Source organism: Panthera onca, chromosome F1 (genome assembly GCF_046562875.1).
Source record: "Panthera onca isolate mPanOnc1 chromosome F1, mPanOnc1 haplotype 2, whole genome shotgun sequence".
Lineage (NCBI taxonomy): Eukaryota > Metazoa > Chordata > Mammalia > Carnivora > Felidae > Panthera > Panthera onca.
This window is the reverse complement of record NC_138355.1, coordinates 63417906-63441241: the sequence shown is the minus strand read 5'-3', so window position 1 is coordinate 63441241 and position 23336 is coordinate 63417906. Positions and strand designations below refer to the sequence as shown.

General features: G+C 44.5%; 1 protein-coding gene and 2 long non-coding RNA genes across 11 annotated transcripts in view; 1 reads left to right on the top strand and 2 right to left on the bottom strand.

The window, feature by feature from the left end:
• PBX1 (PBX homeobox 1) overlaps nt 1-23336 on the top strand; it is a 329073-nt gene that overhangs the window by 257893 nt on the left and 47844 nt on the right. For 6 of the 9 annotated variants that reach the window (XR_009613790.3, XR_009613789.2, XM_078440837.2 and 3 more), the window contains 2 exons: nt 5710-5822; nt 7234-7323. Coding sequence is in view for 7 of the 9 variants with exons in the window: in XM_078440837.2 (XP_078296963.1) it covers nt 5710-5822; nt 7234-7323 (203 nt within the window). In the remaining 2 variants the exon portion in view is untranslated. The remainder of the gene's footprint in view (nt 1-5709; nt 5823-7233; nt 7324-23336) is intronic. The other 3 variants (XM_078440839.2, XM_060644440.3, XM_078440838.2) reach the window with 1 other exon arrangement.
• On the bottom strand, nt 5605-10872 carry LOC132686586 (uncharacterized). Its single transcript, XR_009613799.3, has 2 exons — nt 10230-10872; nt 5605-5900 (listed from the first exon to the last, which is right to left on the bottom strand). It is a non-coding gene; the product is annotated as an uncharacterized LOC132686586 (long non-coding RNA).
• On the bottom strand, nt 20637-22183 carry LOC132686585 (uncharacterized). Its single transcript, XR_009613798.3, has 3 exons — nt 21817-22183; nt 21281-21352; nt 20637-21197 (listed from the first exon to the last, which is right to left on the bottom strand). It is a non-coding gene; the product is annotated as an uncharacterized LOC132686585 (long non-coding RNA).

Genomic DNA, 23336 nt, shown 5'->3' with positions numbered 1-23336 from the left:
TGGTTATTGGAGACGTGTAAAGCTCCGCATGCTAACATCTTCCGTGAGCTTCTAGATGCACTAATTTATTATCATAAGGCTCTCCACGTCACTGGCCTGTTCCATCATAGCCTTGTTTTGTTTAAATGGAATCACGCGTGAAGAGTGGCCTGAGCGTTGTAAGCATGGACATGGTAAGACAATGTAGAATTCAGTCTAGTTTTATTTTTCCCAGCATGCCAGGTTGGGCCACTCTGAAGAGCGTATACTTTTTGAGGTTTGTGCGCGTGTATTTCCTTCTTTCCCCCTCGTGGCATGATTGACAAAGGATCAAGGCTAAGAGGTTCAATAACCAGAGAGTTTCCTTATTCCCCATCTGGTCAACTATTAAGCCTTTCAGACTCCAGCAACACTTAGTTTGAATCGCACTGCGAGGCAGACATGTTCATTTGTCTCTGGAAGAAGTACAATCCTGTCAACATTAGCAAAAACACACTCAACACTCCTGCAAAGGTTATCATAATGCAAAACAGATATCAAAATGACTTTTTCCTGTCCCTGATATATCTGCATTGCAGATGGTTGAGCATGATTTATGACTAGTCCCTAGAAGGGCCCTGTGGACTCCCTTCATTACTAAAGCCGTAACTTTTTATTCGTTTCTAAAGCACTTAAAAAGAGAAAAGTAAGCATTTTAACCTCCCCCCCCCCCCCCCCCCCCCCCACCCACCACCACTCTGGTTTAAGAATTATGTTGCCTCTCTTGGAATGTCAGTCAATGATTACAGTTTTCTAAGGAATTTTACTGGTAGCTTCAACTTATGTGACTCTTCTAAGCACAGAGTAAATTATCATGGAAAATTTGAGCTAAGCCGTCCAATTGTGCCTAAGCTGTTGGAAACAATATGCAGAGGAACCCCTTTGTAGTGCTTTTTTTTTTTTTACAGCAGAGACAAAAGAAAATACTACTGTATATGTGCAATAGCACAGAATTTTCATTCATCAACGTTTTAACAGAAAAAGTCTTATGGGGGCTTTTCTGCATTTTCCTTCGCTCTTAACACAACCTGTATCGTTGCACAGATAAAGTGAGAACTTTAAAATGTTCAAACTTTTCACCTAGGGTGTTGATAATCTTGTATACTAACTAGTTCTTTGATAATTCCAAAGGGTAAATGATCATTGAAACAGATAGGAGTGTTGAATAAGAGGTTAATATGTGAAAATATATTTTGGCTGAGTTTGAAGTCTAGAGATCTGGAACCTGGAAACTTTTTATATCCTTCATATTGAAGCAGGGTTTTTTTCCCAGATGCTTTACTAAATATAAATACTCATTTCTACGGCAAAAAGGATACTTTGCAAGTAAATCTTCTTCCCTCTAGAGGCTTTTGTGTAGACAAGCAGTACTCAAGTATCTTTATTTAGGTCACTTCTGAATATTCCTATTTGTTGATGTATGCCTGGTCTCTTGTTTCCTTAAGCATAATTCGTTAAAATCACTTTGGGTGAGGACCGGGGGCGGGGTGAGTAAGCATTTACTTGGCGTGTTTCATATCTGACACCAGCAGAGTTGGGCAGAACGGATGGAACAAAAAGGAAGAATGGAAGGATGACAAGAAAATGAAATCTTCACACACACACACACACACACACACACACACACACACACACACACCACACACACACATCCAAAAAGGCAAAAATGGGACCATTTGAAGCAATAGTTATAACCTCAGGTCCATAATCCTGCAGTCACCTGGGGGAACTCATTCTGATGTCCTATTTTTGATGAAATTATAAGAGCAAGAATCAGATCCCGGAAAAACAGGGCCCCTTTTGGAAAGTCAGATGATCTTCTAGGGAACATTTTAGCATCCAAGAAGGAAGAAATTGGCTTGTGCGTTACAGATGTTTTGCTGCCGCATAGCATCAGCATTGGTATTTTATTAGATGCTGTGATTAGCCAAGCAACCCCAGGCTCATTGAGGCTCAGGACCCCCTCCCACGATTCGAATTCTTTTGCTGGCTCTGGGGCGTGTGTTAGGGGCAACTGCGAGCTTGGCCATCAAAGTACTTCCTCTGGCACTATTTTGTCAGTGGCAAACTCTAGTACATGTCTGTGCTACCCCTAATAGAGGTTTGGTGTTTTTATGGATTGGGAGAGCATGTTCTTATTAAAACCCCTAGATCCTGGCTTCGTAAGAGAAGTTTATGTATGTAGGACCCACAGAGAGGAGGTAGCACACCCAGAGAGGTTGGCCAATCCTTAATAAATCCTTAGGAACTTTTCCAATTTTTTTTAAAGCCAAGCAAAAGAATTTATCACACTGATGTTTTCTGCTGTGTTTTTTTCTTCCCTTAATTTCTACATTAGAAAATGAAAACACAGCCTGCTGGAATTGGAACTCTAGAACCTTGCCATGTGTGCCTGCTAAAGGGATGTCACACTGAGCCAGACAGCCTCTCCCTCTTGTGCTTTGTCCTGAGTAGAAAGTGGCAATGATTTTTGGAGTTTGGAAGGGGACTAATCATGGAAAAGAGAGAAGCAAGCCTGAGATGCAGTGAAGCTTACGTCTATCAAAGACGCCCCATCTTTTGCACCTCTGGATGGTGTAGGGGGTCCAGTCTGATCAGCTACCATCTAATCTCTCTGAAGCCTTGATTTCAAGGCTGCACAATTAGGGTAATACTTGTCACATAGCCACTTTATGAAAATGCTATGGGGAATAACAAGCCAGTACTTTTAAACACTTTGCATTCCTCAGCAAGGAAAAGCAAATCCTCTCTTATGCTACGTCATTGGTTCTCAACTGGATGAACTTGTACCTCAGGTGACATTCCGTAATGTTTGGAGACATTTGGCTGTCCCGCTCTGGGGAGGTGGGTACCACTGGCATCTGGTGAATAGAGGCCAGGGATGTGGCTGACCACCCTCCGATACATAAAGCATTCCTTCCTCCACAAGGAAATTTCCAGGCCAAAATGTCAATAGAAACCTTGCTTTAAGTTTAGACTTGATTGTTAGTATTCTGGTTTTCGGATTATGAAGTTAATTGTTTTGTTTTGGTTTTTTCTGAACAAATTTAAGTCTCCTAAAGACTCTTCGGTAGCAATGCAGTCTTTGGGAAATGATCTTCCGAAGATGGATGTTAACACATCTCCGCCTTGCCATATTTGCCTGAGCAAATGCATTAGAATCCGTAGGTGATCCATTAGTTCTTGTCTGTCTAGTGGATTGTAGATTTAGCTCTGTATATGCCCCAAATGTCTGGACGACAGCTTAAATGAGCCACTTGCCTTCCTTCCCTCTCCAAATTCGGAACCTTTTAACTGGCAAGCACGTCTCAAAATGTGCTCTTAGTAATTGCTGATTCCCAGCCACCTGCAGGTAAGGTGCCTGACGGACCTTCTCAGCAAGCCAGGTAATTCTGTGTTAGTTCTTTGAGAATTCCGCAGCACCGCTAAGACTGCCTGTTCTCTATTTGTCAAGAAAGTTCGTCCGCCTCCGGAGGCTGTCCGTTCTGTGAGACGTTTTTTTTCTAACCTCCAGTCCAGGAGAAGAACGTGTCTTCTCCTCCTTACTTAGAGTCTCGTGTGGGCTTCTGGCTGCCTTATTGCCATGTCAATGGCACGCGGCCTCTTCTCTCAGAAAAATCAGTGCCTCTAGCTACTTATCAGAGGGTCGGAAGCCATGGTAATGTTGTACATGGGTGTACGGACGATAAAATGCAGAGGCAAGAACACAGGGATCATTCCTGCAATTACTGCTCTGATTCAAATGCACTTGTACATGAAGGACATTGATATGCGCATATTTATTTCCATGTACACTCGGCAGCCAGACATATTTACAATTTATCTATGCACATATATTTTTTAAATCATCTGTGTCAATTGCGGTGTGTATCTTGTAAATGGCACGTTCCGTACCTTCATGGTACCCGGCACCATTGCAGCCCTGTGGGGCTTTTCTCCCATTCCTTCGTTTGCGTGCTAATTTCCCGTAAGCCATCAGCGAAGCATATAGAGTGTGGGTTTATTACGTGGTATTTGATTGGGAGAGAAAGAAAATCCCTGGGCATCAAACTGAACATTCTCGGAGGAAAAACATCCTGGTGTCGTACAGACAATTCTCATCCGGGGATCTGGGAGCTGACTGTTCTCGGTTCTGATGCCATCTACGCGGGAGCACGCGTTGTAACGACGAGTACAAAATGGCTGTTATTATTTGGGTTCAATTAAAAGAAAGGTTTGAGAGGGATGTAAGTAGGACATGCAGGTCCGGGAATTATGTACCTCAACGTGACAGTGTGATCTGTGCTGCACCCCGCTTCACCCACCCGTTGGGGAGATTTGCGCCACATTACTGGAAGTTGAGAATCTCCCCAAGGAAACTGTTGGGTTCTTCGGAATGGCTCCTGCCTTGGGAGGATGGGGACGCTATGAGCGGTTAGACATAGCACAGAGTGGCAGAGTTCAGAATTCATTGCCGGTTAAGGGACTCTTCCAGGGCACAGAAAGAGCCTTCTCTCGAGCTCCAGGAGACAGCCCTCTAGGAGAGCGCAGATCCCTATCTTGGGAGATGAGAAAGCGTCAGAGCTGGGGCATCATTGCTGGGTGATCCCACACGGATGATGGCTGTCAGAGTGTGAGGGCAAGGGCGCAGTTTGAACAAGACAAAGTTGGAAGTAGAGTGGAACTGACCTGGGTCCCTAAGGTCTCTCCTTTTCTAGGCTAATGTCATGTTTTAACCAAACCTTGCACGTTGAGCTTTCTTTCCTAATGCGCTGAGCTGCACGATGACTTCAGAATAATATGAAGCTTCCCCACGCCCTTGTGTTTCGGCTGCGGGTAGGCTGGGTTTACCCCAGTGCAACCTGGGTGCTGCCTGAAGGCTAACTGCCTGGGAGAAGGCTTCTTCTCTGGGAGGTGAAAGCAGATGGCTGACTGCTTTTCTTGAGGCCCACTTTTATTATTGCCATAAGTGTCACTATTAGCATTTCGTATTCCGTGCATGCTGCAGAATTCCTGGCCCGTTATTCTGTGTCACGTTCCTCCGTAATGGCGGGCGGCAAGGGAAGCAGGTGACCATTCTCACGTCTTCTTGCAGTCCTTGACGCTCTCCCGGGCTGCTTGCCACCCAGCAAGGAGCCCGACCTTCCTTCCAGAAATCAGGAATGTCAATGGACTCGCGTCCCAGGGCCAGCCCTGACGCGTGGCACTGCTTTCATGCATACCCCACCCGGGGCTGCTTCCCACGTGAGGGCAGATGGGTTGACAGTGGCCTGTTTGAAAGCCAGCTGAACAGCAGCTCATGTGCTCCAACATGGTGGCACCGGCCCAAGTTCTTCAACTGGTGGAGAACCCCTAGAGTTTAACGGGCATGAAAGAGAGGTCTCGGGTCTGGAGACCGTCTCCGATTCGCATAGACTAAGTTGAGAAGAAGAAATGTCCCCTTTCTCAGCTTGAAGCTGTTGAGGGGACACAGCCCTATTGGCAACTTGCAGTAAGATGCGGCTTCCCATAACATGGACGATACGCATCCTTCACCGCTTGCTCTGTCCTTCATGCTACTAACCGGATTCTGTTGATATTATTTTTATTTTAGTGTTTATTTGGGGGGGGGGGGTGTCGCTTTGCATGTCATTCTTCCTCTTGGCTGTTAGTTGCAGGGGTTGTGACCCTTTGCCTTTCTGTGATTCAGGTGCCTCACTCTTTCCTTTCCAGGTTCTTCCAGTTCTTTTAACATGTCAAACTCTGGAGATTTGTTCATGGGCGTGCAGTCACTCAATGGGGACTCTTACCAAGGGGCCCAGGTTGGAGCCAACGTGCAGTCACAGGTAGGGACCCAGCCAATGTGCCACCAGGTGAATGCATTGGAGTGCCCAGAGCCCTCGGTCGTATTGGCACTTGCCAGTCTGTCCAGAGAGAGAGAGGGAGATGGTGAGAGAGGGGGAGATGGGCGGGGAGAGAGAGAGTGAGAGAGAGAGAGAGAGAGAAAGAGAGAGAGAGGGGGTGAAAGGCAGAAACACAATCTTACTAACAGCCAAACCAAAACAAAACAAAGACAGCCATGGTCATGGGGAATCTCGTCCACACTTTGTGAATGCATTTGGCTCTGGCTTGTCAGCCACACTGGGAAAGCAGGAGAAGAGCAAGCCCAGGGTGAGGCGACCAAGGCCCATCGGGCACGTGGAACCAGCAGCGTATTCTTTCCTCACTGAAGGGAGGGGAGGAGGAGTCCAGTCCATTGTCTCACATAGCAGGTCTCCCTCTCGGTCGTGGGCTTCCCACACTCAATATTTGCCAACTAAGGAGGTAACTGATGAGTAGGCAAATGCCTTCGTATCTCCTGTTTTTGTTTCAAGCTGTAAAAACACCCAGCCATGTTGACTAAACTCATCTTCTCAGTCATCCTTGAGGTCAAGGAACTTGGGGTTTCTGGTCATGAGTCAGAGCCCATGTTGGGAAGCAAACATCAGGTCGTGTGGTGTAAACCCTCGGTACCCATTAGCAAGCAGCCCGCCTTCACTACGCCTCACGAAGCCACCCTCCGGTCTCAGCACAGAGCCTGCTGTGACAGGGTAAAGTCGAATGCCCTGGGTCAGGGTTGCTAGGGAAGTTGGGACCACCTTAGCCCACTCTCCCACCCTGCGTGTGGAACAGGAAACCCTACGTGCCTGGAAGAGACCACCTGGCCAGTGATTCAGCCCCTCGCTCAGGGAGCTACCTGGGGACAAGTGTGAGGAGCCGTGGTCAGACTGGCCAAGCGAGCGAACAGCTGGCCGTCATCCGAGTCCTCCAAAAGATGGCGTTAGTCACAGACCGCTCTGTCTGTGAGGTGGCTGCCCTAGCCCCCTCTAGACAGAGCCTTGACTTGTGTGGGATACCAGCGAAGGAGAAGCTGTGGCGGGTGATCTGCACGAAAGGGGGGGTGTGGCTCCTTCACTCTGTCCCCGCTCCTGTCACCCGGTCCCCGCCGTCTCATGCAACGCCGTGAGTCAGTTTCAGCGGTGGGAATCCCAGGTTTCTCTGACCATTCTCCCGTCTTGCTCACTGAACTCAGAAAGAAAAACGGATTTGGCAGATAGAGAGGCGGCCTCCTCCTGGCGGGCCCCTCCCGGGGAGGTTACCTCCGTCACGATCGCGTGAATGTGGCGTGTCCACGCGGTCGCCTGCCTGATGATTCTCTGCCTCCCTTTGCCTGCGTCTCCCTGACTAATTGCCTCTCTGTTGTTGTTCATTGTTTAGGTGGATACCCTTCGCCATGTTATCAGCCAGACAGGAGGATACAGTGACGGACTCGCAGCCAGTCAGATGTACAGTCCGCAGGGCATCAGTGTAAGAAAACAAGGCTCCCCCACCCTTTGTGTTTCTTCTATCATAACCAATTATTTCAAAGCCACAGGGCTTGGAATGCCACTTAGTAGGACTCATCTCAGCTTTATGGTCACCTAGTTTCTTGTTTCTGTATCGGCCACGCCGTCGGCAGCATTCCACCCACACAAAAAGTGGCGACTGGGAAGGCTTCACGCAGGCAGCTGGCGTCTAGGGCTGTCACACGCAATCAGTGTTCGCATGGCACCTGCGGCCACTCGCGTTCAGCCGAGAGGAGCCGCTAACCAGGTGACACCTAGCACAACAGTGGTAGGAAATGTCGCCACAAGCAGGGGCCTGGGGACCTGGGTGGGAAAACCAGTAGCCAAAATCCATTGCATCCAGGTCTGTGGTCTTAAAAAAAACAAAACAAAACAAAACAAAAAAAAAACCAGCCTTTCTCCAATCTGTCTAAGGACGAAAAGAAAAAAAAGAAATTAACTCAGAGGCCGGGTGCGTTGAAGGGATGGGGAGGGGTGCGGACCATCTTCGTGTTCTTGGGCGCGCTGGCGGCTTCTGACTAGCATGAAAATTCATAGCGACAAGCTGTGTCGCACAGAGTGAAATCGATCAGACAGACACAAGGAGAACCGAATGTAGATTTGGGACAGCAATCCAACTTGATTTCTCAGATCAATCGTCCGCTATCTCAGCAGCAGTGACAGCAAGCTGGGACAAGAGGCAGCCTGGAAAAGGAGGCTGTTCTTCAGATCAGGGGGTCATTTCCTGGGCTTTTAGAGGTCGCAGAAAGCGCCACCAGAACCATTGGCTCAGAACTGTAGAAGAAAACTGTGGTTGATTGATGGTGACGATTTCTTGTTTGTTTCTGTTGTTGTGATTCAAATGCGTTGGGGATGGAACGAAGGAAAGGTAGGCATGACATGTTAATGGCATCCCGGTCTATACTCATTGAGGTACAGTGTCTGCAGTGAGGGAGGTGATGGCTCCTTCCACCCCACATGCGTCAAGTCAGACATGACTAAGCCCAGACTAGAAGGAATCAATGGAATACCAGCTGGTTCATCACAAGGAATGGTTGAAAGAATTAGGAGTTCTTAGCCCATAAAAGAGAAAATGCGGTTGGTATATAGTAATTTGAAACACGTTATTTGTGGGGAAGATTGGATTCATCCTGAGTGATCGGAAGGAGGGAAGGATAGAAGCCCTGGGTGGAAGATTCAGGGAAATACATCGCATTTCAACAGTTGATGGGCCTTTCTCACAGAGTTACCTGGAGAAGGGATTGGCTTCCTGGGAAAGTCAAGATTTTCCCGTCATCAGAGCACTCAAGCATGGCGTAGCTAGCTACTTAGGATGTCAGAGAAAGGAGTCAAGTACCAGGTTGTAAGTGTCTTGGTGACTTTTGAGCCCCCTGCCAATGAGGAATCCTTTATTTTCTACCTACTTTTGGCGGGATCTACTCTGAATTTGTATGATATTTATCAAGTCCCTCTCCGGCAGGAGCTGGAGGAGGTCAAAGCTAACCCTACTGAATGTAGTCTGGGCAATCATGGCAATTTTCCAGAAAGAATTTCCAGAACAGAGGCATGCTTCTCTTCTTAGGCTCCTACTAATCATTATTACCGTATTAACGGCTGACTTGCCAGAAACCTGCTCAGAGAAATACAAGATACTTGGTGGAAGACTGTGTTCTCAAAAACGGATGCCAGCTGAATGAAGGTGCCCTGTGCTTCTTTGTTGCGGGGGGCGGGGGAGGGGTTTCAAGCACATATGCATTTATGCATTTTCTGAAGATAGGTTTTTTTTTCCAGAGAAAGCTTCGCTCTGTATAAGTGGAAGACAGGAACATGAGGAAAGTACCAGAGGGTGGGGACGAGAATATAGGCACACTGAAACAAGGAACTGCAGAAAGTCTATGTGAGTGGGCAAGAAATGGGCTCCCACTTCTGCTGCGTGGTATCTTTCTTCCTAACTGGGTAGTGCAGAAGAGGGTGCCACTCAGGCTCTGGGTTGGGGGGGTCAACATTGACCCCTCTGATGTTATCTGGTGGGCTGGGAATCATTTCTGCAAGAGGGTAACCAAACATGTGCAGACAATTATGTCTGATTACATAAGCTTCCCACAGAAACTGGGCTTGAAAATGCCACTCGAAAGAGTCTGTGGTTGTGCGTTAATTTTTTTCCCTGGGAACCATGTTTATTTTATTTCTGGCCCTTTAACACGCGGGGTAGATGATTCAAAGGCTGATCGTGGAGGATGCGTGCCTTTTGGTATCCATTTTAAATTTTCCGTGGTGCCACCTGCAGGAGACGAAGCCGGTTAGAGCAAGCTGTGTTTTTAGACCGTGGTGTTCGACACGGACCCGTGTGTACGTGCAGAGTGGGGCTCTGGCCGCCAGGAGAAGAAAGAGGGAAGGAGGGAGACAAGAAGAGATGAGGGCAGGAATGAGAGGTTCGAGCCAAGAAATAAATAAACAATTCCCAAACCCAAGGCAGCAATGGAATTTCCAGCTGGACTCTGGATTGTGTTTCATTCGGCAGAGGACATTTTCTGGGCAGCCTTTATCTGCTCCCCTGGCTGGGTTTGCATAGCACCCGTTTCTTATCCAACCAACGTCTATTTTAAATCCCATCAAGTTCAGACCACTTGCCTTTCAGTGAGCCCAGGTGGCAAAGGCGTGGAAGGTCGCGGAAGAGCTGGGAGACCCTGGCCCTGATCACTCTCGTGTGTCCGTGGGCAGGCATCGTACCTCTCTTCCAGAAAACAGGGCCAGCACTTCCAACCCTTAAAACCCCAAGGGCTGCTTCAGGGAAAATGAGAAAATAAGGAGGAAAGGGCTTGGCAAAGTAGAAATTGTTCCACACGAATGCAGTATGAAATGTTCTAAGCGATAACGTTCTAATCTGACCTTTTTTCTCCTCTTGTGTGAGCAGTTTTTTACAGTAGGTAGTTTCTAGTGAGGATTGGTCAGGACACGGCTGTCACTTTTTTCTCTCCTGGTGGGAAGCTACACTTTCGAAAAGGATGTAGGGTTCGCGAGTCCTGAACACCCCCTTCCTTAGCGGCAGTGAGCTTAGGTCCCCTGCGCTCTCAGACGACAATGGACAACACGTAGCAGCTTAGAGGGGCTCTGAGGAACAGAGGGAGGTTATTCCACTTCCCTGTCAATCAGACGTACTTAGATCACGTTCTTCTCTTTCCTTTCTCGCTGCCGTTGCCCTAGTTCTAGAATAGTTCATTGGCTGGGCCATTTCACATGACCACTTTCTAGTCACTGTTCTTGCCTTCGGTGTCTCCTTTCTCCTGCATACACCCTCTGAATTTTGCCATTCCTTGCCCGGAAATCACCAGCGCCGGTCTGCTGCCTACCTAAGCGAGTTCAAACCCCAAGTCCGACATCCGGGGTCTCCCACACTCTGGCCCCAACCTACCTGCCCTTCTACCTCATCCTCCTGACATCCAGGTAGAATTTGGTTGCTGGGCAACATGGTCAGTTCATCGTTGCCTGGTTACCCACATCCCCCTATGTTTGCTCATGGCCACCACCTCCATAAATGCCCTTCATTCCTGTGCCACCTTCCCCATGCCTCCCCACCCTCAAAAATCCCTTTTGCTTCCACAGCCGTCTCCTCCTTGCTGCCTGTGCTTTCCCCCTTAGCCCTTCTCCCCTGCTTCTCTCTGCCTCATCACACATACCCTGCCTTTGCGTTATAGATACGTGAACAGACAGACTTACTTGGTCTTCGTGTCTTTCACTCCTGAATATTTCCTAAATATTTCCTAAATGCCTGTATTGCTCAAAACATGTTTGCGGATGAATGAATCAGGTAAGAGAAGACAAGTCACCACTGGATTTACAAAGTGCACTCAGTGGCCAATATCCACATTTTACATAGCAGGAAAGTATCTAGTAGTGACTTTCCTTTTAAATGCTTTACTAACCCACAAATATCCCGTGTTTTTAATTCAAAAAGTTTCTCCAGTCTGCCCTTTAATAAGAAGTTTCCGAACTTTTGGCCAGTGCGGATTCTCTGAGAACATGATTCGAATCAGCATTAAATCCATGAAGCTAGATACTGATGATATTGTCAAGAGGATGATCCCTTTGAATTCTGCAGAACTTCTCCTGTCCTCAAAGAAACCCGATGCCAAAACCTGTTTGTGGGATACCATCCATAGTAGAAATAGAAATCATTTCTGGTGGCCTTTTCTCTTTGTCGTCTCTACCAGATGGGGCATTGAAACCTCCATGGACAGACGCGTTGGGGGTAGAAGCAACTTGAAATTGGGAAATTTAGATCCTTCCTGTGGCTCTGCTTTTGATAAGTGGCATCCCCTCTGTATTTTTGCCTCGTCTATAAAGTTTACCAGATAAGCAAGTTCTAAACTCCCCTTCTAAATTCCATAGTTCTAGAGTCCTTCCAGTATGATCTTTGGTTCCTCCTGTCAGCTCCAGGGATGCCCGACTCCACTGTAGCCTCGCCTCCCTGGACACCTCTTTGGGTAGAGTTAGCCCCTGCCATTCCTTCTAGCCTCCCCCTCTAACCCCTAAAATTGTATCTTGAGGTCCTAAATGGGAAGGAGGAAGAGCTTTCATTACATAAACCTTTCCCTGTGAATTCTCAGAGATCCGTGGAAGCAGAAAGCATTATTCTTCCCGGGGCGGAACACGTTATTTTTAATTATTTTCAAATGTGAGTTAAGGGAGTGAGTTCACTCCGGCCAATTTTAAATGTAAATAGAAACCCCTGGAAGAAAAAGAGCAACCCCTGTACGATGTTTCTCATTCAAGAGTTTTAGTGAAGGTAGAAATAAAGTGTTAGTGTTCTCTCTGTAAAGGCAGGGCGCCATCAGTGTCCGTTTATGACAGAAACATCCCGTGAGTTTTGCTTTGTGATAATTACAGGAATGGAAAAACAGAGATGAAACTTTTCTCTTTGGAAGCCATAGCATATGTATTTTTGTTTGGGTTTGCTTTTCTCCCATGTTCGGCAAAGGGAAAAAAAAGGATACTTATTGAGGAAATAAAGAAAATATAAATCTTGAGGATAAAAATAGCATCCTATTGAACACATTGCAGGCGCTTAGATATCAGAAGGGTTACTTGGTAATACTTGGCTACGTGCCATCATTTTAATTTTTTCTTAACTACTTCTGAGAGACCTCCCTCCACTTAAAGTATATATTAATAAGACGTTGCCACGTGTGAAATTGTAGGACTGGGAAGTTAGGGTGATAATTAAAATTCATATGCAAATCTTTAAAAACTCATTTTAATTATATGAAGTTTCAATTCTTCTATTTTGCCAAGTGGAATTTGAAATGTGAAGGTACAAAGACATATCCAGATATGCCCCCCGCTTACCTGCCTTCGGGTACCTTCTGATGCTGCGATAGGGGGCCAGTGAACAGGCCCAGGCTGGAAGGGTGAAGGGAGTGATGAGAATCAACAGGTCTGAACATGGTGAACCAGTCTTTGGAGGGTTTGAAGGCAGCAGGAATGAGGTAGATGGACTCCTGCCTTCCAGAAGCTTCTAGCCTGGCTTTCTTTTATGGCAGAGTCAAAAGGAAACAGAGGCAGCCCCTTTAGTTTCTTATCTGATGAGGCCTTTAAACCTTAATACCATATCAGCTCAGCATTTGAGAAGGGAAAAGCATTTTATTTGAGCCCACAATAGTTGGAGAAGCAAAAACAAATATCTTAATATTGTAATGTCCTAGGCATCCATTGTTTTTTCTCCGTGGCCAGGAGAAAGCCCTTAAAGGTACAGAAAACGAATGAGTCCAAATTGTCCAGTGGCATCCTTACTCATGCACTCATGTGTTCATGTATTCATCCGTGCATCTGTCCGTTCATCCATCCATCCATCCAATAAATAAGTCAGTATTTTTGACCTTGGCAAATGAGACGACATCCTATTATATCCAGGTCAGGTTGGGGAAAGCCTGTACCTAGATTATGTAAAATCCTGATGCCTGTCAGCACATGTTTTAGTTTTCAGTGTCATTCAGCACTTTGTGACCAGGTTTCCTGTTCTTGGAACACTCGAACAAGGGAGCCAGTCTACTCTGAATTTTAGGAAAGAGAATCTGAAAGTGAGTTCTACAGCAGAACAGACGGACCCAAGACCAACCAGCATAGTTTAAGAAATCTACCTTCCTCCATACCGTGGTCTTGTAATACATATCCTTTGTTCTAGACACTCCTTATCTCTCTGTAGGAGTAGTCACGGAGGAATCTCTTGGTCTCAAACCTAGTTCCAAGCAAGATCACATCCATAGTGTGTGTGGTTGTGTGTGTGTGTGTGTGTGCGTGTATTCTGTTTTTGCCGCTTTCCGCCTGTGTGACCGTGGACAAATCGCTTTCCCTCGATAGGACTCAGTTTCCTGAACTCTAAAAAGGACAACTGAGCTAGATGTCTGTGGCCTCTCCCAGTATCATATGCTACTTAGAAAACATGGTATTTCCCCATTTCCAGGAAAATACAACTGGAAGGGAAATCGTTTAGAGCTATAAATTAAAGAGAAATTTGTCTTTTTGAAAAGAGTCCCGTCTGTGAGATGACAATGTACACCATGCTGTTTTCGTTGGAATTGGTAGTTTACAGCATCCTGTCCAGTCGGGCCCACATTTGGCCCCATCGCCATGCTATCCTTGGGCTAGAATCTGGTCAGTTTTTCCAGACTCAAGTCGGTCCCGCTGTCTGCTCTATAAAGAAAAAAATCACAACCTCAAAAGGACAGTTTGGTTTTGCAGTTGCTCCTGAAAGTGGCCGGATTCAGTAAAAATTAAGCTAATTAAATTGCCTGAATTTAATCGTGGGAAACATTGGCATTGATAACTGCTGATGGCTCCTTGCCTGGTGGGAAGGAGTTCCATGGTCTTAGCTTGTTTTCAGACAAAAATGTGAGACCTGTGTCTTAGATAATCCAGTTGTTATTTTAAGATTTGGTACCTTAAAAAAATCTCTACTTCAAAATCTCTATTTGACTCTATTTGAGTTTGAGGAAATTTTTTTCCATCTCTCTAAATATTCGATGTTTATATTCTGCACTTAGAGAATAAGGCAGAAGGCAGGGGACTGATTTGAGTCTAGAACAACTAACCATATAACTAAATAAATGAATAGATGCTCTATTAAACAAATGTTTGTTGAGAACCTTCTAATATCCATCATCATAAGACATGGTTCTTGCACTCTGCAAAGTCACAGAACCCTAGAAAGGCTCGGAGTTCATCTCATTCCATCCCTGCTTCTATTTCAGTGCTGTCCAATAAGTTAACCATGACCCACGCAGGGCTGTTGAGCACTTGAAATATGGCTAGTGTGACTGAAAAAACAAATTCTTAACTGTATCTAATTTGAGTTAATTGCAATTTAAATAGCCACGTGTGGCTAGCGGCTACCATATTGCACAGAACATTCTAGATGCCCTGCGAGTCACGGAGTAGCCACCAAAGGTGGGATGATAGTGTTGAATCAGCAGCCATGCCGTGAAAACAGGAGACTTCCTGACACAGAGCCCAGAAAAACATGCTTTCTGCTTAAATAAGCCTTTCCTAATGTAAATAGAACTGTATTAAAAATTAACCGTGCACAAGAAGTTAACTGCGATTAGCATAATATGCTTTAAACAATGAAATAATATGGAGGGAGATTTAAAATGTAAATATATAGACGGCACATTTATTATGGCTCTATTTGCAGTAATTTTCAACTCTGGCAGCCATTAGTTCATCTAACCTGATCATTTTCAAGCCTAAGCAGGACGTGTCTTTGAACTCCTCTTGAACCCTTTCTTTACATCCAAAAACCGTTTGGAGCTTATAGGAGGTCTCATTTCTGTTTCACATTCCCCAGGTGCCCAGAGCCTTCTCTGGTGGCCGCTGCTGAGCTGTTCCTTCCTCCCTGACCTGCTGGCCTCTTCAAAGCATGGCCCTCAGATCAGCAACCTTGGCATTGCCCAGGACCTTGTGAGCTCGGGCCCCACCAAGACTGTTAAATCAGATTCTGTGCTTTAATCAGATTCCCCGGTGATGCCTAAGCACGTGAAGTTTGAGAAGTTCTGCTCTAGCAAGGAGCACATTTAAATGCTGCTTAGGATTCACCCACGAGAAGGGATTATGTTGTTTTCCTTGCATTAAGGATATTACTTTTAAATTTTCCTCCAATGTTTTATTTTCAAGTTTTTCAAGCATACGAAGAGTTGGAAGAATTTGACAGTAAAACCAGTATACCTACCACCTATAATTCTGTCATCAGGATTTCACTCTGCTGGCTTCATCATATATCTGTCCTTGTCTGCATCCTTCTGTCCATCTACCAATCCAGCTTACTTTTTCTTTTTTTCTTTTGTTTAATGTTGATTTATTTTTGAGAGAAAGAGAGTGTGAGTGGGGGACGGGGAGAGAGAGAGGGAGACACAGAATCTGAAGCAGACTCCAGGCTCTGAGCTGTCAGCACAGAGCCTGACGCGGGGCTCGAACTCAGGACTGGTGAGATCATGACGTAGCCCAAAGTTGGACATTTAACAGACGGAGCCACGCAAGCACCCCTCAGCTTGTTTTTTCTGATGCATTTCAAAGTAAATTGTAGACAGCAGCACAGGTTTTCCTAAATAAACATTACTGGTATGTGTATCATTAACTAGAGTTCACTATTTGATCACAGTTTTTTTTTTCTCTCTTTCAAGGTAAAATTTTACACACTTAAGTGTGCAGAGAAGAAGTGTACGTTTTTTTGAGCTTTGACTATAGTACATTTGCATAGAAGTTTACTGCCCTTACTTTCTTGTGTCTGTCCCTTTCTGATAGTCCACAAAAACAAAAACAAAGGAAAAAGAAGGACAGAGCACAAATTGCCCATAGAATAGTCTGTGTTTCTCCAGCCCATCAGATGTCTCCCTCGCCACCACTCGCCCCCTCGCTTGACCTGAGAGTCAGACTCTGCTAAGAAGTCCACCTTACATCAAATTGGATGCTTTATTCGACACCTGCCTTAGGTTCGGACTTGATATCACTGCTTTTAAAGGGACTTGTGTTCCCTTTTCCATAATTAAAACTTTTGAAATACATAAAAACAGACACTAATGATATTTGAAAATTATAGTGGATTTCCTCGCTTAGAAGCTTTTATAGATCCCCTCTTCTGCCTTTTTCTCCCTTTTCTTCTCTAGCCCCCTTAACTTGAAGTCCAGTTCAGAAGCCAAATGTATACAAACCTATTATCTTTCAAAGCCTCACATCCGTCCAAAATTATTCCTCCTTAGGGAAAGTGACCTGTCGCGGGAGTGTGCAAGCCCATCTTCTGCCAACCCCGAGACTAAGGGGATAACCGGAGGGGGTGAAACCCGGAGGAGAGAAGCTCCAGGCCCCTCTCATGCCAGAGCTGGGAGTCATAGAGATCTACTGAACACTCTGTGCCCTTTCCGAGGGGCAAGAGAGCCAAGGCACAGCTAACTCCACACTTAAAGTTCTGAGGCAAACCTGACCTTACATGAATATCTATACTGAGAATACTAACTTGGAACACTTAGTGTGTGTCCTGATATAGTCTAGTGTTTTCATTAACACTCTCTTCTCCATTTCGTGGATGAGAAAACAGACAGAGAGATGAAGTCATTTCCTCAAGATCCAACAGCCAGAAAGGGCTAGAGCCTGGATGTGGACCCGGCCAAGTGACTCCAAGGCCTCTGTTCTTTCCCTCTGTCCAGAGGGAGTCTTGAACCTCTAGTTCTTATGTTAAGTAAAGGAAATTGGCACGATCCTCCCGCTCAGAGAATCTGTTACGTTTCCTGGTCATAAATATTTTAGAGCCTGGCTGATAGGGAAAAGAATGAGAACTCAGTTATGACTATTGTTATGTATCCTTTTTTGGGTGGCACATGGAATGCTTAAGACCAGTTGGTTCTCTTACTAAAATTAAATCTAAAAATCACATAGAAAGTCCTTCCCTGGATGTGGCCTATATGTCTCTGCTGTTGTGTCCTATCGGGTTAACCAACTTAGCCAGGGACCCAGTGATCATACATGAGAGAGAGCAGAAACTTTAGGCCCAGGGTCTCCTCATGGAGAAATTGGGTGGTTTGTTAAAATAGATGGCAAGACTGTTGGAGGAATCTAGATATGAAATCAAGAGAAATCTTTTTTTTTTTTAACTTGGGGACAGTAAAATAGAAGAAGAGGAAATTTTAGCCTGTTACCTCAGTAGCTTACCCATGTTAAATAATGGCTTTAGAGGGGGAAGATTACCGTTAAGAAAAAAAAAAAAACTGAGGAAAGGGCACCTGGGTAGCTCAGTCAGTTAAGTGTCTGGCTTCAGCTCAGGTCATGATCTCACGGTTCGTGGGTTCGAGCCCCGCATCGGGCTCTGAGCTGACAGCTCAGAGCCTGGAACCTGCTTCGGATTCTGTGTGTGTGTGTGTGTCTCTCTCTCTCTCTCTCTCTCTCTCTCTCTCTCTGCCCCTCCCCTGCTTGCTCTCTTTCCCCCAAATAAATAAATAAACACTAAAAAAAAAAAAAAAAGAAACTGGGGGAACAACTACAGAAGTAACGGTCTCTCCTGGACCAACAGGAAGGATAAGAAGAGATCACCTTGCTTTGCCGCGACCTCTATCGGGACCGTCCCTCCTCTTTGTTGACACTGAACACTTGGCATTTTCAGTACATTAAAAACTAAATGCAACAAAGTACAAGGATAGTAGAATAGGAGTAAAACTTTAAAAATTTAAATATAAAAAAGAGTGACAAATAGTAAATTCAAAGAGTTAGGAAATATGCCAACTATACTTCCATTAAGAAAAATTCTTTAAAAAAGAGCGAGGAAAGAAGAACAGAATCAGGAAGGAAGAGTATACTAACGAACGACAGGGGAACCAACAGGAGGAACAAAATGGTGGGAGAAAGAGGAAATTGCATGTGAAGTGGCAAAGTGAAAGTTAAAGCAATTAGGAAACACAATTACTAAAGAGAACAATAAAAACATAAAATAAGCTAGGATGAGTAGTTAAAATAAATAACATCAGCTAAGAACATACTTACAAAGATTATAAAACAGATCAAGTGGTAATAAAATAAGGAAGTGGTATAAAGCCATAAATTAAAGAACAATTAAAAAACACTAAGGATAGAAAATTAACAGGCTAAAATGACAGTTAATAATTGTATTAATAACTAACACTTACTGACTTCTCATGTGCTAGGCACTTTATATGCATTATCTTATTTAATTCAAGTTTATTAAAACAAGTAGGACATTTCCAAATGGAAACAAAAAATGTTCAGAGGGAGGCAAAACCAGGCATCAGAACAATCACAACAACAGAACGGAAGGTGAGCAAAACAGACGTGTAGGTATCCGTTCCTGTTCCTTTTCCAGCGTGATTGATTTCGCTGTTGAAAATCTCAAGTACCTGGCCTGGCGCTTCCCACGTAGACTACGGGCTCTGCAAGTGCCTGGTGCTGTAAATGTCCCGTCTGTCCGCACCTTGTCCTGAGTTTGGTCTTTCCTACAGGCAATTCCTACCGATTAAAATTCTCAAACGATAGAATCCATAGCCCAGAATCTATGGCATTGGACAAGGATCTCATGATCCCACTCAATTTAAAAGATTTAGCTCAGAGTTATCTTCTCCTAGAAGGACTTCCCCGTCCCTGCAGACTGGATCTACGTAGTACTTAGCTCACTGGGTTGTAATGGGAGTCCTTTTCTGATTGCTTTTCTTTCTCTCTAGGTCCCCTGATTTCTAAACAGAAGGACCCTAGTTTTGTATCCTAGCCTTCAATTCAGGCATGGTACATAGTAGGTGCTTAATGCATGCTTTTTGCATGGAGTATCCTTGAACCTGTAGTCAGGACGTTTCTCTTCTTCCCTTTCCCTTTCCCTTTCCCTTTCCCTTTCCCTTTCCCTTTCCCTTTCCCTTTCCCTTTCCCTTCCCCTTCCCCTTCCCCTTCCCCTTCCCCTTCCCCTTCCCCTTTCCCTTTCCCTTTCCCTTTCCCTTTCCCTTTCCCTTTATTTATTTTTAAACCAGCAAGAAGGCCTGTGACTGGATCTTCTGCTTGCCCACAAACACACGTATTTTTGTGTTTCTGTTGTTCAGAATGTCTCTCCCACACACGAAAATGGCTGCTCCTGCTTCCTCTTTTTCTTCTTCTTCTTCATCTCCCCCTCCCCCCCTCCTCCTCTCCCCCCCCACCCCCCCCGCTCCTCATCCTGCTTCCCATTTATCACAGCCTAGAATGTATCCTTTACCTCCAACTTCTCTTTCTTCTGGGACAGGTGTTGTCTCTGTGGCCTTGAGCTTGATCCACAGTTCATTCGTTTGCCCATTCATTTGATTGGCAAGCATTTTCTTGGAATCGGTTATTACCCATTACTGCATTGGGCATTAGGGCAGGGAAAATCAAGCAACTCTGCATCTCATCTAAGTTGATTGCTATGTTTCGCCTTCTTTGACCTTATTTTTTGTGGCAAGGGAAACACAACTGATTAACATTCTTCACAGGTAGTTATGTTTTGAAGAGAGTTTGGAAGTCATTTGATAACTTTCTCTTCTCTAAGCAAGAGTCCTACTTCCCTCCATCTAAGAAAGGCCTCTGACCTATATTTATTTGACCATTGATTGCACTGGTTTGTTTTCCAGTGAGCTCTGGAGGTTGGCCAAGACCTTTCAAACACACAAGACAAAGACCTAAATCAGATGTGGACTTTCCCGCACATGTTTTGTCTAAATTTTACATTTACTTTTTTTTTTTTAACATTTATTTATTTTATTTTGAGACAGAGAAAGTGCAGGGGAGGGGCAGAGAAAGAGGGAGAGAGAGAATCCCAAGCGGGCTCCATGCCGACAGTGCAGAGCCTGATGCAGGGCTCTAATCCATGAACTGTGAGATCATGACCTGAGCCGAAATCAAGAGTTGGACGCTCAACTGGGCCACCCAGGTGCTCCTGCATTTACTTTTTATTTTCTGATTAAAAATTAATATTTAGCATAGAAAATTTGGAGAATGCAGGAAAATCACATGGAAGGAAGTTACTGCTAACTTTTTGCTCTCCAGCTTTCTAGCATTTTGTGTGTAAGTATGTTTTGTGTAGGTGTAGAAAAGCTATGATCATATCGAACGTATCATTTTGTAACCTACTTATTTGACTAAAAATATATTATGAATATTTTCCGTATCACTAAACATTTCTTCTCAAACATAATTTTAATAACCACACAGGAGTCTATTATAGGGAAAGTCCATAATTTACTTAATCAATCTGTACAGTGGACCATGCAAGCTGTTTTCTTTTCCTTTTTTTTTTTTTTTACTATTATTAAAAACACTGTGGTAAACATCATACTACAGAAGACTCACTGTATATTTTCTGTTATTTCCTTGAGTAAATTCCTAGAAATGGAATTGCCAGATCGAAGGATATGAACTAGTCTAAGGCCGTGGTGATGTATGGCAAATTTTTCTTCTGGAAACTTCTATGCATGTATGTTTCCCAGCAGCAGTTTACGATCATTCCTTCTTCCTCACTCTCAGGAACAGTGTCTTAGCAGTTTTTTTAATCTTTGTCAATTATCAAACTATAAAACGGCATCTCATTTTTATTTTAATTTAATTTGTATCTCTTTGATTACTAGTGAGATTGAACGTCTTTCATTTGTTAGCCTTGTATGAAATGTTCATCTTTTTGTATCGATTTCTAAGAACTTTTATACAAGAAGGTTATTATCCCATCGTGCACTTTTCCAACCTGTAGAAAATAGAACTCTTATTTCTCAGCAGAAGAGGGCTCTTGTGGAATAAGGCTCCAGGTCTCATTCTGTCTTGTTTCTGTGGAAAGTTCTTCAGCGTGAAAGGTGGATTTTTATCCTAGGAAAACTAAAGGCAAATCTATAAGTGATACTGGTGTTGATCTTTAAAAAATAATAATAATAATAACCCTGCAATCTGAATTCACTTACCATTTTCTATATTTCTAGTCTATGAAAGAACTCAGGGCTATCAAGTAGAACCCGAGAGTTTTCTTGGAAAACCTAGAGATATATTAATCAGTCAAATGTTCCTGGACAGTTTACCCTAATCCTACCGGAAGTATTAGGATTTGCCGAGTAAGTCCTTGGCTAGTTTGTACCCCGGATGAAGAAAGAAAGCTACAGACATTTAACAAGCTTTCTTATGACCTTAGCTCGACTTAGGTCTAAAACATGGTCTTCTGAGTGACAGGCTGTTTTCTGGTAGTTTGGCTGCCGTATCAGTCTCCTGGTATCTTCTCCTGCCACCTGTGAGGGAGCACATTCTTCTGGGCTGTTGAATTTTGACACATCACCGGCGCTGTCCCCCTCTGCCCTCGTGGTTCCATATCAGAGCACATACAGAAAAGCCAGGTCAGATTCCCAAGCCCACAGCACCAATGGAAGACTCCCACTGCGGAGGTTTCTGGAACAATGTAAAAGGGAAAAAAAAAATTAAACTTTAAAAAATCAACCCACTCTCGCACCTGGTTGAGAATCCCAGAAGAAAAGAGGCCACTCCCCAGCATCCACAGAAGATCTCAGGGGGGGACCCATGAATTCTGAATTCTCCAGTCCATAGGTTGTTTTCAAGCCCTTGTTCTCATTTCTGTAAGTGGAATTCTCAAAACAACAATACCCTTCCTTAAATAAATTAGTGCCCCATTCTAGCACATTCCCCTCAACGTCCTCTGTCTGCATTCTCCCCTACAGCTTCCCACCGTATCCACCCCCCTCTTCTGTGAGCTGTAATGACCCTGCAAACACTAAATGGCATTTGAGTGCATTAAGCAGCAAACTCTCCGGTGACATAGCAATTATGACTCTGAAATAGATTTGGTGCGTCACAGAAGATAAGGGTTTTGAAAGTTTCTGTTGTGATTATAGCCTGTAACTCCCACAAATAACAGGCTTCAAAATAAGAGGCTGCCAGTGGCGCCTTTGTGGCTTTGTCTCAGTGATGGCACGTAAATTGCTATTAATGTCCTAAGTGTACTTGAATATGCCAGTCTTTGGGACGCAGAGTTGGCTCAGTGTCTCTCTCTACATGGCATGTCATTGTTGGTCTGATAATCTGGGGTAATTGCTGTCTCTTGGATGGTCAGAAAAGTGTAAGGGGCTTTAGCTTCCTGTGTGATGGTAAATAGCTTCCAGGTCCACACCATGCGTGTGTGTGTGTGTGTGTGTGCGTGTGTGTGTTCTATGCATGGCTACCGTTCATGGTGAAGGTGTGTATACAATCTCTGTGTGTGCCCTGAGTAAATAAAAGCCTTTCAGAAAAGCCAAAGCAAAATCAGAGGTTACAAAAATAAAATGAAGAACTTGAGGCTGTGGAGAATCAGCCTGTCGGATAATTTATACTGAGAGTTTAAAAAAAAATGTTTAAAAATACCCTTTGCTTGCATTATCCAGATTTAGCCATATGAGTAGATGCAATGTTCTGTTGTCTTACACAGCTCCTCTTTTTCAGAAGCAGCATCTGTGTGTGTGTGCACGTGTGTGCGTGTTCGTATATGCATTCTTCAGGTGTTGTGTTTTCTACATGCGTAGTAGCTTTACGTAAATATGACAAAGTGTGTCGACATTTTGCCTGTTTGTGAACACTGTGTGTGGATGTGTGTTAAGTGTGGATGTGTGCTGGTTTCTGCAGGTCTGAGCGTAGAGGATGTTTATTCAGATATAAATACTTTTCTGCACTGACGCACCTCGATTTAGCTAAATCAAGCTGAACTTATTTTCCTTGACTCTGCAAAGTTAAATAAAACAGATTTTTAACTCCTGATGTACATTTAACATAGGAACTCCGTAAGTCGGTGGGACGTGGAAACGTTATGTGTCACCGTCCTATGTGCACTTTTAACAGAAATAAGAAAGCAACCCAACGGATGAACTTGGAAGCTCACACTACTTCATCTCCCGTGCGAGCTGTGAAAGGGTCACCCAAAACCATCCTCTGTGTCTGAAGCGCCTTACAGGACGGTATTGATTGCGGGCCTTCACAACAGAT